The sequence below is a fragment of the Anser brachyrhynchus genome (genome assembly GCF_964034855.1).
Source record: "Anser brachyrhynchus genome assembly, chromosome: 4".
Lineage (NCBI taxonomy): Eukaryota > Metazoa > Chordata > Aves > Anseriformes > Anatidae > Anser > Anser brachyrhynchus.
The window spans coordinates 47,264,846-47,279,539 of NC_137698.1; the positions used below are offsets into that span (position 1 = coordinate 47,264,846).

General features: G+C 41.5%; 1 protein-coding gene across 7 annotated transcripts in view; it reads left to right on the forward strand.

Annotated features, from left to right (window-relative positions):
• PTPN13 (protein tyrosine phosphatase non-receptor type 13) overlaps positions 1-14,694 on the forward strand; it is a 114,634-nt gene that overhangs the window by 14,817 nt on the left and 85,123 nt on the right. For all 7 annotated transcript variants that reach the window (XM_080591676.1, XM_080591678.1, XM_080591675.1 and 4 more), the window contains one exon: positions 8,568-8,687. In XM_080591676.1, the coding sequence (XP_080447802.1) occupies positions 8,573-8,687 (115 nt within the window). In that variant the 5' untranslated portion in view covers positions 8,568-8,572. Of the gene's footprint in view, positions 1-8,567; positions 8,688-14,694 lie in introns of those variants that run through there.

The window sequence follows — 14,694 nt, forward strand, 5'->3', positions numbered from 1 at the left end:
TGTAATAAAGCAGCAGCTTATCAGCTGTTGTCCTTCTAATTGCTCTGCGTAGGACCATCACTCCATGGACCAGCGAAATGCAGCCAGCAGCTTGTCTGCATACCTGCTGGTCCCTTGGAGAGCGCACGTTTCTTGGTGAGATCTCAGTAAGAGGATGGGGTATCATCAGATATATCTGCTTCGAAGAGGTAGTTTGCTTGAAGTTGCTTTTCACTTGGAAGTGGATGAAATCATGGTAAACAGTCAGTGATTTTTCCCTCTGCAGCCCTCCGCCACTTCAATTTCTTGAGCAGAAATCTTTGCACAGATTTTAACGTGTGTCGGGGGAGCATAGATCATATCTCTTAAATTGTATTTTGGGCATATCAAAAGCATATATCTGATGTCTTGTGATACCATATCTTCATTCTTACTGCTACCTAAGAATGTTGCATACCAAGTTAAGCTTTTCTGAGAGCAAAATGTCCCTTCCTGCTGTAGAAGAGTGAAGATGCTGCGCTCTTTGAGGAAGACTTGATATTTGCTACTGACCTTGAATTGGTTCAATTTAAGTAGAAAAAGGACCTCCCAGCTTGTGCATTGGTCCTAAAAAATGCTGTTGTTCTTGTGTATACAGCTCTTGACAGCTGAAATGTAGGCTTATGTTCTGTCTTGTCTGTTTTTCAGGGTAGAAATTGAGCCTTTCACAATGAGAATTAGTCATCTCTTGTGTGAGTAATAGCTTTATTCCCAGACAGGTGAGTTCACAGATAAGGTATCTGTGGTGTCATCTAGCTGCAGACCTCGTAATGCTCTGTTCCTTGTGCCGTATGGCACTGCAGTTTCTTTTCCAGAAATGAAGCATGAAATTGTAACTGTCTGGAAAGGTAGCACAGTGTTTTTTTTCTGCTGCATGTCCTGGGATTCTCTGGTGGTTGCCTATGTTTGGGCAGTATAAGCAGTCACTTAGAGAAGCTGCCATTTCTGAGAAGTTGGGAGTATTACTCCCTTGAGCATCAAAGATGGAAGAAAAGGTGCAAGGTAGGCCCTACAGATAGTTAGGACAGATATTCTGCCAGATGCCAGAGATTTATCCTGGCTGAGCACACAAGCTGTGTTCCCTGCTAGCAGATCACTAGTCGGGGTATGCAAGTGTGCTGACTGCAAACTAAAAACACAGCAGAATTGTTTCTCAAATCAGCATATTTCTCACATGAGTACCATAGGTTAGATTCTTCTTACTAGGGAGAAACTGACTGGTCACGTGTATGACACTAACAAGGCTTTTTGCTCATATACCCCCTTCCTCCATGGGGCTAAAAATATGAAAAACAGAGTGAACCCTGCAGTTCAACCATCATGACAGCAGCAAAGGAAAGCAATTTGTTGAAGTATTGGACTTGAATATATAGGATTCAAGTCTGGTTTTTAAATAACACGTCCTGGGGGAAGTCTTCATACTTGTTAAGATGATTTTGAATTTAACAGCAATTTCCAAATACTGCTACAATCTTAATGCTTATCTTACTAAAGTTGGTGAGAATTATTATTTTTTTCAATATTTTATCTCAATTTCATGATATTCTTACACCTATTTGAAAGTCAGCCATTTTCTTCAGGGAGGAAAAAATGTAAATCTTCCTGAACTGAACTTTCTTTTTGTAATGCTGCATCCAAGAAATTTGAGGACTCCTACTCTTTTGGCAAGATCTGTGCCTAGGTTCTTGCTGATCCAGTCATGCTGCCTTCATTTGCACTCATTATTACCTTACTGCAGGGGGATGTTGTACTGAGAAGGGATAGTTATAAAGCAACGTATCATTCTCTGTTACTGAGAATGGAAAGATTAATATCTAACAGAATCTGAACCCAGCGGTACTAGAGACTATATCTAGTGTATTGCAGTCGGCATCGCCTCATTACCACAGGAGAGAGCTTAAGCCAAGTTTTTAAAAACACACTCTAGAGTAAGTCTGTGCATTAGGGAACTCAGCTGTTCAGCAATACAGGTCTAATGGTACCTGTTAAATTACTGAAACTCTGTGTGTACAATTAGTTTCTAGTCTGTGGCAATTTATGTCTTGGTGTTAAATACGTGCTCACTGTTCTTCTCAAGCCTTCGGGTGGGATCACTGAGGAATTCTCTTCGTAGTGATAGGAAAAGCAGTTACGCTGTACGGTTCGCACTGCTTTCTGGACTTGTTCCACGTCAGAGGCTCATTGTCTTTCTTGTACATACCTCTAAAATGTCACAGGAAAGGGTACTTGTTGTCTTACAAGCATGCTTCCCAGTGACTCTGCGGTATTTAGCTGGTGTGTGCGCCACTGTTTCTGCTTCTCTAGCGAGAGCTCACGTTCCTTCTTTGCCTGTGGTAAGAGCTGCAAGTGAACAAGGACAGGCTTCAGTCACGACCTTTTTATAGCACGCAAGGAATGTGTAGCTCTTCGCACAGCGGTGGGGTAACTGTTGGGCCGGAGCTGGAGGTGCCATTCGCAGTTCGTGTCAGCGTGGTCTGGCTTAGGCGTGGTGACAGCGCCTGTCACCAACACAGACCTGACCGCAGCGGTGTCATCTGTGCGCTTCATGAAGAGCCTGACTGCTGCTGTGCACAGAAAAGAGCAGCACAGAGGGCTGCCAGGGAAGGCATCTTCACTGAGACTGCTGCACCTTCTAGAATTGGTTTGTCGTAAGTGGAGGAATGTGGCAGTGCATCGCTACATCAGGAAGTTAGGCTTTCAAGAGTACAGCATGTTTTGTTTGCAATTATTTTGTCGATGGAAGAGTTTCATCTGTTGTGTGAACAGGGGTGTTAGGGGTTCATCTGTTACTTGAGAAGTGTTGATATCACCAAGCTGTCTTTGCAGCCCTGAAATTTCTGCTTTTCCGTTTATAAAGTTTGTATTAGTCACAAGTACTCCGTCACTACTTAGCAATTAAAATGAAAGTTGTGAGCCTGAGAGACGCAGCAAGGAGACGTGCCGATCCGAGGTGGAGCTGATCAGCAGCAAAATAAGGGAGTTACCCAAGGATCTTACACTGACAATTAAACCAAGAGAGGGATACAAGAGTCATGCCCTGATTTATGTGGATTATGCTCACTTTGTAGTGATAATTATACACTATTCTGAATAGAATTTTAATATCAGATGTGAAACATCAGCTACCCTGATGTATAAGAGAACATTTTGCAGTTGCCTAGAAAACATGACTTTCATGATGATTATTATATACGTTTTGGACTGGATTTACTAGTTTGCCTTACACGAAGCCTCAGATAAACAAGTTTATCTGGTTCTGGTGATAGAGAGACAGAAAAGCCAGAGAGGGAGCATGTTGTCAGCAATAACCCTTGCTCGTCTTCCATTGCGAATTCAGTATGGTGCCGAAAGCTGATTTCTTTCCACCTTCCAGGAAAAAAAAAACACTTCTTGACTAAAATAAACTATGCCTGCCCTGGAGGTGCAAGCCAAGATTATAAATAAGTCACATTCCTCTGTCTTCCAGACACTGGAATACAAGACTGATTAAGGCTTTGCAAGGAAATGCTAACGTCTCAGCTGTTAGTGTGTGAGAGCATCACCATGTAGCTTGAACAGCAAGGCCAGCAGTCCCCCGTACTTCTGGCAGTGCGCAGCTTCTGTCGTAGTCTTTGTTTTATCACAACTTTCAGTTAGTTTCTGCTCCTTTAATTCAGAGGTGTAAGCTCCAGGAGGAAGCAGTCAGTTTGAAGAGGAGATGCAACTCTCAAGAAACTTTCTTGATAAAAATGTGAGGCCCAGGAGTACAGGACTGTTTTGCTGGTATTTCGTCCTGTCTGCCTGTAGGAGAGAGAAGAAGACAAAAGGAAAAATAGGAATGGAAGAAGCTGATCTCTGCCAAAAGTGGAGCAGAGGAAAAAGGTTCTGAGGTATTAATCCTGGTCTCTAGTGGCATCTCCAAAATAAAGGATGAGTGCTCAGATAATATTTTTACCAGGTAACCGATTGAATGAAAGATATCAGGAAGCATATTTGGTCTCAAACTTTGATTCACATGATTTCTAGTGCTTGTTTAGAGACCTAACAAAACCTTAAAACAAAAAAAAAAAGGGGGAGTGGGGGGGAGGAGGAGGGATTTGCATCTTGCAGGGCTCTTCTCCATTTTTGTCCCTTCTTCATATCTGTAGGAGAAGTGAAAAAGGTGGACGTAGTACAAGGCTGGTTTCTTTATTCTTTAAGGGGATAAATGATAATAATTTGCAATAAGTATCTTCAGTTCAGGATTCTAAAAAAGTATATATAAACGCAGTTGACTTGATTAGCTCATATATTTACCCTGACTGCATGCTTGACTTGAATATTTGCAAACGTTACCTTATTTTGTGGGCAGTCTATGCAAATTGGACCTGCAGCTAAGGTTTCAAAGAGTATTGAAGCAAAAGCTTTCTAACTAGGCTCCAGGGTTCTGTACTTAAGCAGAGTTTCAGCAACAGTGTTATTGGGGATAAACTAATTGATAGATGCATTCCAGGTCTTCTTCAGGAGTGTAAGATGTGGGTCAATGCAAATAAATAGGATGGGTGCCAGCGTTCTGAAATTACAGGGCATGGTAATGACTCGAGATGCTTAGGTTCTGTAATGGGAGAGGTCAGACTTTCCAAGCTGTCCTGGTACAGCTCCAGTTCAGTTTCACTGGGATTTGTGAACATGGAGTGCTTCTAGAAAGCACTTGACATGCAGCAAGTGCTCAATAAAAGTGTTTTATTTTTAGGCAGCTGACTGTGGTTTTAGAGATTTTAATTTTAAGATGTGGTTGCTGGTTTTTGGTTTTTTTTTTTTTGACAAATACACAATATGGTCTTGTTAAATCTACTTCTGCTTTCAAACATTTGAATCGACAAAAGAGAAGTTGATAAAGGGCTCGTTGCTTATCTGTTAAGAGAAAAGCGCTCCTCAGAAATGGCTGTTTTTACCAAAATATACCTATAGAGCAGATGGGCAATGATGCAGGCAGATGAAGTCACCTAACAGAGTTTGACTTGGGAGAGAAAAGTTGGCGTTTTTTGTTCACTTGCTTGTTTTTCTTTAAACACCACAGAGCAGAGTTTGGATTTTTACAGAGCCTTCTTCCTACCTCTTTTGTCTGTTTCAAATTTTGTCAGAGGAGTAAAACGAATAGCAGAGTACAATGTTTTTTAGTCTAGATTTTTTTCACTATTTGTAGCACATCTTGCAAACTACAGTGAGTGTAAGCAGAGCAGCTGTTCTCTACATTTCTTGGCAGTGTAGTCTGATGAGATATCAAACAGGAATGAGGTAGCTGCAGGCGTCTTGGTGAGCTGATGCTGTTCAAGCAGAGGTTTTGACTTGGAGTTTGGGTTCTGAATTTGCAACATCGGGAAAAGTGCTGATGTGGAAGGCGAGGTAAAAAGCAAACAATGCGTGGTGTTTAAAAACAAAACACAAAGGAGTTGAACAAAGGCTGAGTTGAAGCAGCTCAGCCCTTTGACTTTAAGTTTAATACTTTTAGGAACTTTGACCAAAATACTGCTTCTCTAGTCTTTATTAAACACAGTTATTGCAATAGCTTCTTAATACTTCAAGTGGCAAGAGCTCAGTAAAGTCAGGAAGGACTAGGCTATTCAGCTGTGCCTAATTCTCAGTTGCTGTGGGGGACCTTCCATTCCAAATTTCAAATGAATTCCAGTTCAGATTTCAAAGGTGTGAGGAAAACCTTAATGGTGGGGGAATGTGAAGCTGTGGAGCACCTCTGCTGCACGCACAAATGATCAAAAAGCAAATTGTCCTAAACTTGATAAGCAGCAGGACGACAAGTCAGCGGATACCTGGCCGAGGGGAGGTTTGGCAGTGAGGCTTGGCATGGGGGCTGCTCTTGCTGCCCATCTCTGCCCAGGTGCTGAGCCTTGACACGGGCGGTGGAGCACAGGGGCGAGGAGGTTTCCTAGCTTACTTTACAGGGAAGAGACAGAGCTACTCATCCCACTCATCAGGGAGTGGATAAGCTGTCTGCCTTGCAGGGAGGAGCTGGCAGCTGGCCCCGGTGAGGTAAACAGGCTTTTTAAAGGAAGTGTTTGAGATATGGGAGAGGCCTTTGGCCCAAGCAGCATTCTTTCTTGGAACTGTGCTGCCTGCGTGGCTTAGGGCAGAATGGCGTGGAGGGTGAGAAACTGCACTCAGGGCTTGTTGATACAAATGATTTACACCTGAATTTACTCTCTTGTCCTGAAGCAAAAAAGGCGGCCTCCACATGATGCAACTCCTTTCCTGTGGAAATTGCCCTCCTGTATGGTCAAGAAGTAAGTTCTGGAGCAAGCAACTTGCAAGTAACGCGTGTGTGTATGCTTCTCCAGTGTCACCTGTTCTCATGTGTCCGCCGTCTTCCTACACAATGTTGCACTTCCTGCAGCATGCATGGTGCCTCGCACATGTTGCTGGGACCTCGCATGGTTTTTGGGTGGGTGTAGGATCCACGCCTCCCTGGTTCATGCAGAGTTCATAGCACTGAGTCCTTTGACGTGCCTGGGGATCACGACTGTGCCCTGGCTTCTCACCTTGTGAAGAGAACTTTCCCGGTGCAGCTGGATGCTTTTTGCCAGTCCGCCTGATAGTCTGAAAAACACAATGACTGAAGGAGGTGAAGGTAGCAGTCTGAACAGTTTGATAGGGTTTTTTTACAAAAGCTTTGTATGATTTGCCCCTGTATAAGTGACTCAATGCTGTCAGCATGTTGCAGTGTATCAGAACTTTGAAGCATTGACCTAAATGAAAAGGTTATGAGTGTATTGAGCACTCAGCACTCCAGCTTCTGTATTCACAACAGGCCGGACACTATTGCAGGGTCCTAGCATCTGAGGAGACGGCAAATTCAGAAGAACTGTGCACTGTAAAGCCTACCATTCCTACAAATTGCCACTTTCTCCTTGTGTAAAATCCACAGAGAGTGTGGGATTATGGTGCACAGTGCCTGCAGCGAATAGAAAATGCAGTTTCAGACCATGTTTTCTTCTGGTCATTTCCAGGGTAACCAAAGACCATAAATAGGTCAGCACAAACTTGAAGGGAAGGGCAGAAATCACAACATTGTTTCCTTATTCTTTCTGAGGACTAGTAAGGTCAAGTAACCTCTATGGATTTTTGCTTTCATTGCCTTGCAATATGAGCAAACAGCTTTGGAAGTTTTCAGGCCCACAGGAATAATGGCAGCTGGACCAAGTCCAGTGCGCTTGGGGCTCTGGCGGAGCAGGGGAAAACAAAAAACATGGGGGAAAAAAAAGTCACAGATCTTTCTAGAGGAAGAAGAGTTACAAAATTTCTTGGTTTTGTTGATCTTCTTGAGGAAGGAAAGTTAGAAAAATAGTTAGAGAATTCTCCTTAGAATCCTTAGAGTCCCACTCAAATCCCAACTCGAAGTGTTTTGCACGTGACTGTATTGGTAGGGACTGAAGTTTTGCTCTATTCCACTTGGGCTTTCAAAATCAATTTGAATTTATTTGTTTTTTTTTCTTTCAGCCAAGCTACTGCTGGCTTTGTACAAGCGGATCTTCTGGCTTACCATGCTACAGCTGAGGCCTTTGTAGCTGGATGGATATTCATTGACTTGCCCTTGTGATCTAGAAACTGCTTTATGTACAATTCTTGTCCTGTTGATGTAATGTATTTGGGAGATTGAGCAGACATACTTATGGGCTCAGTAGTGGTGTTAAATAGGCAAATGGTTTATATTGCCTGCAGAACAGCCCGTGCTATTGTTTAATCACAGCTGAAAATAATCAGCATTTTGCAGGACTGGGAAGAGGGAGTGGTAGGGAAGTATTTGGGGAAGATTTTTGGTAGTGGTGTTGTGTTCAGCATATTTTATTTACAATATTTAGCACCTTCTGTGCTAAATATTTTCTGTTCCCTTTGGGAGTCATGTATTTCTAGTCTCTACAAGTCTAGGTCTCGTAGCTCGAGTAATGCAGTTTGATTCTAGAGCTACCTAATGAAATCTGAGACACCACCGTGAAATCCAGAATTCCCTGGTATGCATAATAGAGCAGCACTCTGTGCCAGTTGTATGTGAAGCAGTTGTATGGTTTTCCTTCACTTTGTTACGTGTACACAGAAGCTGAACATAAGATACCTGTCAGACCCACAGCTTGCTTGTATGTTTGCAGGCTGTGCTTCATATTGTTTGGTCATGAAAAATGAAAATCTGTCACAAAAGCTTCCTTTTCTAACAGCAGCTGATCTTACTTAGGCTTTTCAGAATCATTTTAATAGGACTATTAATGCAAATCAGCTGTAGCTATTAATTGTCATTTTTTTTTAAAACAGAGCAAACTCTTGTTAATAATATAAGGACTAATGACAGGTTATTGGATGTACTGGTTTAGTGGCCTATCATATTAATATGGATCGTTGTTGTCTTAACCTTTTTCTCATCTGCCTAAGAGCAGGTGGGCCTTACTGTGTGTATCTGCTGAGTTCTGTTAATATCAGAGACTTTTTGTGACTGAGTTGAAAATTGTTTATTACTACATGAGTGCTGCATACAAGGAGAAAATAGCTGTTAAGCACTCTTAAATGGGTTGTGTCTTATTTCCCAGGTAACATGCATGTGTCACTGGCTGAGGCACTGGAGGTTCGGGGCGGGCCACTGCAAGAAGAAGAAATATGGGCTATTTTGAATCAAAGTGCAGAAAGCCTTCAAGAGCTATTCAGAAAAGGTAAGCATTTTAAAGGAGGGATATATGGAATGGAAACATCTTGGTTATGTTTACCTGTAATACACTCTCTTGTTCTTCGTTGACTCTAAACCCACATAATAAATTGCTCCTAGGTGCACCTCAACCCTGAGGCTGTTTTCAGCCATTCCTTCATGTTCTGTCAGGACACAGAACACATGGTTTCACGTGGTGACAACTTTACTTTGGTAGGAAACTACCACATAGTCTCTGCATTGTTCTAGACACTTAGAAAAGAGATGGAAACATTAAAAAAAAAAAAAAATACCTCTGAGGCCATTGGAGCAATCTGTTGTAGTATACTGTACAGCATAGTATAGTGCTGTCATGACCAGTTTGCTCTGAAGTGATTTAGTCCTGAGTGAGGTGAAGGTGAACCACTGAAAACTTGAGCAGATGATCAGGAGTCACTTCCCAGAGTGGGTTTAGCGATCCAGGTATAGATACTGAGAGGAATGTGAGTGCATGTTTTGCTTTCCAGGAGTTAGAAGTAAATCTCTCTTCTTCCTACCTCCCCCAAAGTAGTAGGTTTTAAGTTGAGCATCTGCAGTGTTGCTAACGATCATCTGTTCTAGCATTTGATCTAAGTATGGTGCCCTTTTCTCCCTTAGGTTTTCCTTCCCTTTTTTATAATCTGCAAGTCCTTAAGCGCATTGCTCACCCACCCACCATTTTTTTTCTCCCCATTTTTATGAAGTTTTGGACTTAGGTGACCTGACCTCAGACAGAACATGCGTTTCGATGATGCATCTAGCACTTGAGAAAACGTGTGGGGCTGTCATCTCGTTCTATCTAGGCATCCATATGTATGAGTATTTAACTTGATTCAGGAAAAATCGCAAGTTCTCACTTTGAAAATGGCTATTGTTTTTGCCACATTACTATGCAAGAGATGTATCTTGATTATTGAGGGAAAATTCTGTTGTAATTTTGCATAGGATTGGCTTGAATGTATAATCTTGCTGAAACTGTAAATTGGTTTTTTTGTGTTTTTTTTTAAGATATGCTTTAGAAAATGTCTAGTCAGACACTAGGTCTATCTCATACATGGATATATGTATGATCTCTGAATAGTTCACAGAACTCAAAAGAAGGCACATATTGGCAGAAACTTTCATACAGTACTTGATATCTGAACAAGATTTACTTAAGATCATAATCATGAAATTAAAGGGAAAGCTGGTGTCTTCTTTCTTTTTCTCTGTTGCATCTCTGTGGAAACCATTTTAAGACAGTGAGTTGGTGAGTCTGTGGGAGACTTGGACTAAAGAGCATCTTGAAAGATTACAGGTTCATACTTGAGAATCAACACCATGAGCTCCATCTTGAAGTCCACCTGAAAGAAGCCAGTACCCTAAATGCATAGCAGAGAAACTACTTAAGAAGTGTAGACTTAAAAGAGGTCTCCAGTGAAAACAGGAGCTCATCTGTTCTTAGCTTGAGTAGTGCAGAAGAGTTATAATTACTGTGAAGGCTTCAAGGAAGTGTTGAGAATGAGAACACAGGCAGCCCTCCTTTGGAGGGACAAGTACTGAAAGATGAGAGCACAAAATGGAAATCTGCCCCAGGACTTATGGTATATGCTTTTAAGGTAGGGGAGTGTTTGCCAGTCAAGACTGGCTAAGATGGCAGAAGTTTCTGGTCTTGCTTCCTATCAGTGAATACCAAAACACAGCTTCAGATAAAATCAGTGCCAGAAGATTCTGTCTCTTTTGGGATATGAAGGTGTTTTACTGAGTTGTTCTGCTAGTTCAGCAAACTATTTTCAGTCGCATGCTATTAATTAACCTGGGGTATAGCCCTGTGGTAAAATGCTCTTTAAAAGACACCTAAATGAAAGAGCTTTACAATGTAACAATGGTTGACAAAAACAACTTAATTCCTCCCAGCAAGATTAAGATAACCAGTCTTTAATGAAGATTTGGCTTTGCTAAGGAAAAAAAATATAGACATCTTGTTTGGTCATCTTGAATATCAGTTTCTGTGCTGGCTTGTAGAGATATGTTGCAGAGCAACACATGCATTTGAGAATGCAAAGCTTCCTGTGGGCTTTCTTGTCTGACTCAATTTCATTTGCTCTTTGTGGAGGACTTGCAGCATATGGAGGATCCTAGGGAAATCCAGCTTTCCAGTTAAATTTTAGACATACAGAGAGCACAAAAGAGCTGTTCAGTGGCAGAAGTCAGACTGGCAGTTTTTCAGAACTGACCAGCCACTCCTGGGCAGAGGGCAACACAGGCAAGCTCTGAGTTTTGGCAAGTTCACCACAGGCTTGACTCTGATCAGTCTCAGGGATGGTCTTTTCTTGCTCTTGTATCGCTCTGGATCCCCTGATAATGTTGTTTTGTAACTAGATCTAAGCTTTGATAAATATTTTCTATATTAAGTTTCTTTATTTTAAAGCAGCATCAACAACAAAAAACAGTTCAGCAGCATGGTCCAACTGTTTTGAAATCAGGAGGACAAAACGGCCATGGAAATTGCCGTCACTTAACTTGGCTTCTATTGGAAGCCTCCTACACCAGTCCAGCAACCACACACTTAAAGGAATTGCCAACCCAAGCAACCATTTATGTATTTATTTATTAAATCCTGGTAGAATTTTGAAGTTGGGAATTCTTGCTCTTGTTCCACCAACTGAGAAAGTGTTCTTCAATTCATTTGTTATTTAAACTAGTTTCAGGAAATTAGGGAAAATTGCTTAGGCAAGCCTCTGTGACAGATTTAGTGACTTGTTGATTTATACTTGTCTCTTGGTGCGTCTGTCTATTTATCCATCAAAGCACTGAATAAATAAGTACATAATAAAATTCCATGTTTTACATTCTTAATCACAGGTCACACCACGTCGAATTCAGTGACTGATCCATAGATGTGCATGTTTTTATGCTTATTTGTACTTACAGTTCTAAAAATTGTTGAACCCATTAAAATACTTAAAAATTTGATTGTAGTCATTGTAAGCAGTGAAAAATTAGATGGAAATGCCCAGTTGCTGATCACTGATTTAGAAGATCAACTCTGGTAGCTGTCTTGTCAGCATGTTATAAGCTGTTAAATGGAGGAGAAAGACAATCCAGTACTCCTGGTTGCAGTTCTGACATCAGTTGTAGTGAAGTTGAAATTAATCTGGAGGTTTGAAAACGCCGATACCAGACCTGCCCTTCTCTTACATCTGTTTAATTATCTGCAATAACTATTTTGTTGTTCAGAGGGTGTATCAGCTGTTTCAGACATGCTGTATCTTGCATTCAGTGCTGCATGAAGTCAAAGGAACAAGGCTTTGAAGTGAAGCATCTCGGAGGCGAGCATGTAGGTGCTGTGCTCTCCGGTGTTCAGAATAGTAAGCCAGGCATTCTTTTAATTTAAGAGGTTGAACTGGAGAGAGTTTATCAAAACTTCAAAGTGGCAAAGACTTGGTGGCTTAGGCCACTCCTGTGTTACAGTGTTTCCTGGGTTCTAAAAGTAGTCACACCTTGTGTTTCTAGAGAAATGTGTGTTCGGAGGGGGAGATGAGGAAGAGAAGTGGAGGAAACCTTTTTGATAATAGAAAGTCAGGCTGAGTGAAGACAGAACTACTGTACAGGCTGGCTTTCTGCACAGAAATATAAACGGAGAATGATTTATGTTAAAAAAAAAAAAGGCGATACCATCTGCAAGTGCATGTGAGGAAAGACAGTTGTGTTTTTTGGGGACCTGTAAATCTTGTCAAGTCATGCCATTGCATCTGCTTAGCTTGGGTAAGTTTAATGAAAGGGAAAAAGGCAAAGTGAAACATGTTGATGGAAGCTGGTGGTGGGTTCCAGTAATCAGAGCTAGTTGGTTTTAGGGGGAAAAGGGCAGGGAATGGAGTCTTTTAGTTGACAGGAGAGAAGAGGCAATAAGAGGAAACAAATCCTCATTTTCCAGCAACCCCCTCGGAGGAAGGTGTTAGTACATTCTTTTTCGCCTTCACCAATAACTGTTGCAAAATTGTTTTTTTTTCCACATTGTGCTAACATTTGATCCTTTAGTGGAGGAGGAGGAATGAGGCCAGACTTTTAGATTCGGCTGGGTTTCTGTTCTTCCCTAAGCAAGTCTTGCTTTTTACTTGCACTCTTTCTGGAACTCTGCAGGGTGTGCTTGAGGTGGTGGTAAGGCACGGCGTGCTGTTACCCTGAGCAGGGAGAGTCCTGGGAGTGACAGGGGTTTCCCAGAAACTAGTCATTGACGTTATTTCTTGCTCCAGTCCTCTGAGGAAAGAGTAACTTTCAGTACACCTCCCACTCTTCCCTGTGCTGCTGGTTTCCAGTGGTTGAATGTCGTGCCAAGGCTTTCTGCTCAGTCCCATCCTCCTGCATCTTGGTGATGGCTAGGGAGCAATGCAAAGAGGCAAATGCTGAGAATCCTGTGCGTGTATGTTTTGGGTTGTTGGTTTTTTTTTTGGTTTATTTGGGGTGTTGACTCTTTTAAGACATTTTTTGATGTCCTGAAAGGGTTGAAATGTTCATCATTTCCTACCATTTTTTGCTAATTGCTATGGCCTAAGGGAGAAAAAGTAGGAGAAATCGCAACTTTAAGAGCTTGAAGTCTACCTGTTGTTTAGGAATTCAGAGTTACCAGCCATCACTATTGTAAAATGGATCAGTTTTAAACTGCTGCCTGAACTCGCTCTCTCTTAGAATGTTTGTTTTTTGTTTTTTTCTTTGGCAACTTGCATCCTGTTAAACCATTTAAAGGTTTAGAAGTCTTTCTTTTATTTTCCAGATGCTATGTAGCTGAATAATCTTCCAGTTTTTACTGCCTTTAAAGCCAATTCACTCTTTTCCCTTCAAGTAGACCACACTATTTATCTGTGTCTTGGCACTGCTGGATAAACTGTGCTCTCACAAGTGTTTTGTTACCAAGCTGCATAGTTCGTGCATGAACTCAGAAGGCTGGCAGCACCAGCGCGGCTGAAAACATCCTGGATGTAAAACTGACTGGGAGCCATACGCTGACTTTTGCAGAGCTTTCAGAAAGATGGGCCCAACTCTCTTCTTATATCGTTTTCCCCAGTGTTTTGGGCAATAGATTTCCCTCACTGCTCTTAGAAATGTTTCTGAAAGCATAGAAGAGGAGAAGACATGAATGTTATCTCTGGAAAGGAGTTCCCGTTGTTTTGTTATGGTCCCTGGCTCTGTGATGCATTCTGTCTTTGTTACTTTTTTCTATGGCACAAACAGTGAAGTGGAAGAGTAGAGTAACTTTAAAATATTATTTTCAGGATAAATTTGCATTTGCAGGAGTTTTGAGGCAATTGATTTGATTTGTGACAGATGCTGCCTTAAGGAAGTAAATAGAGAATGATTTATTCTCATCACTTTTAAATGTAGATAGCAAGCTGTGATGTAGGCAGTATACTCCAGTATATGAGTTAAAAGCTACTAAAAGAGGAAGCTTTAAAAAAAGTGCCAACAAAAGAAGCTTTGCAAAAGCAGACCCTTTTCTAATCTTAGAATTAACTGTGTTCATTGCATGTTGCCTCAGGTCGTGAAGACTGTAGAGTGTAGATGGAAGTATTTTATGTGGGTCAATAAATTCAGCCTGCCCATCTGTAGGGGACAAGGGCATGCTCCACAGTAGGTTTAAACTGGTATTTGCAAGACTACGTGCGAAGAAGCGTGTTGATTTTAGTATTGTTAAAACTAAATCACATTGAGAGAAGGTGCCTGAAGAGGTAATCTTGTGTACCTCGTGCTGTGTGTCTGCTACGTGCTGCAGTAAAATCATCATCTTGTACACAATTGATGATTTTTCCTACTGTATCAAACAGGTATCTTTTCATGGGTGATACAAATGATGATAGGCTTAAATCTTTTTGAAGCTAGGGGTCAGTGGGGTCCCCGTGGGGAAGAAGGAAAGTATGTACTGCAGTCGAAGAACTGGTGATTAATGTCTGCATCAAGTTTTTCTCCTGGCCAAATACATTTCGTGTTGCTGAAGTAGCTCAGCAAATGGAATTCTTCAG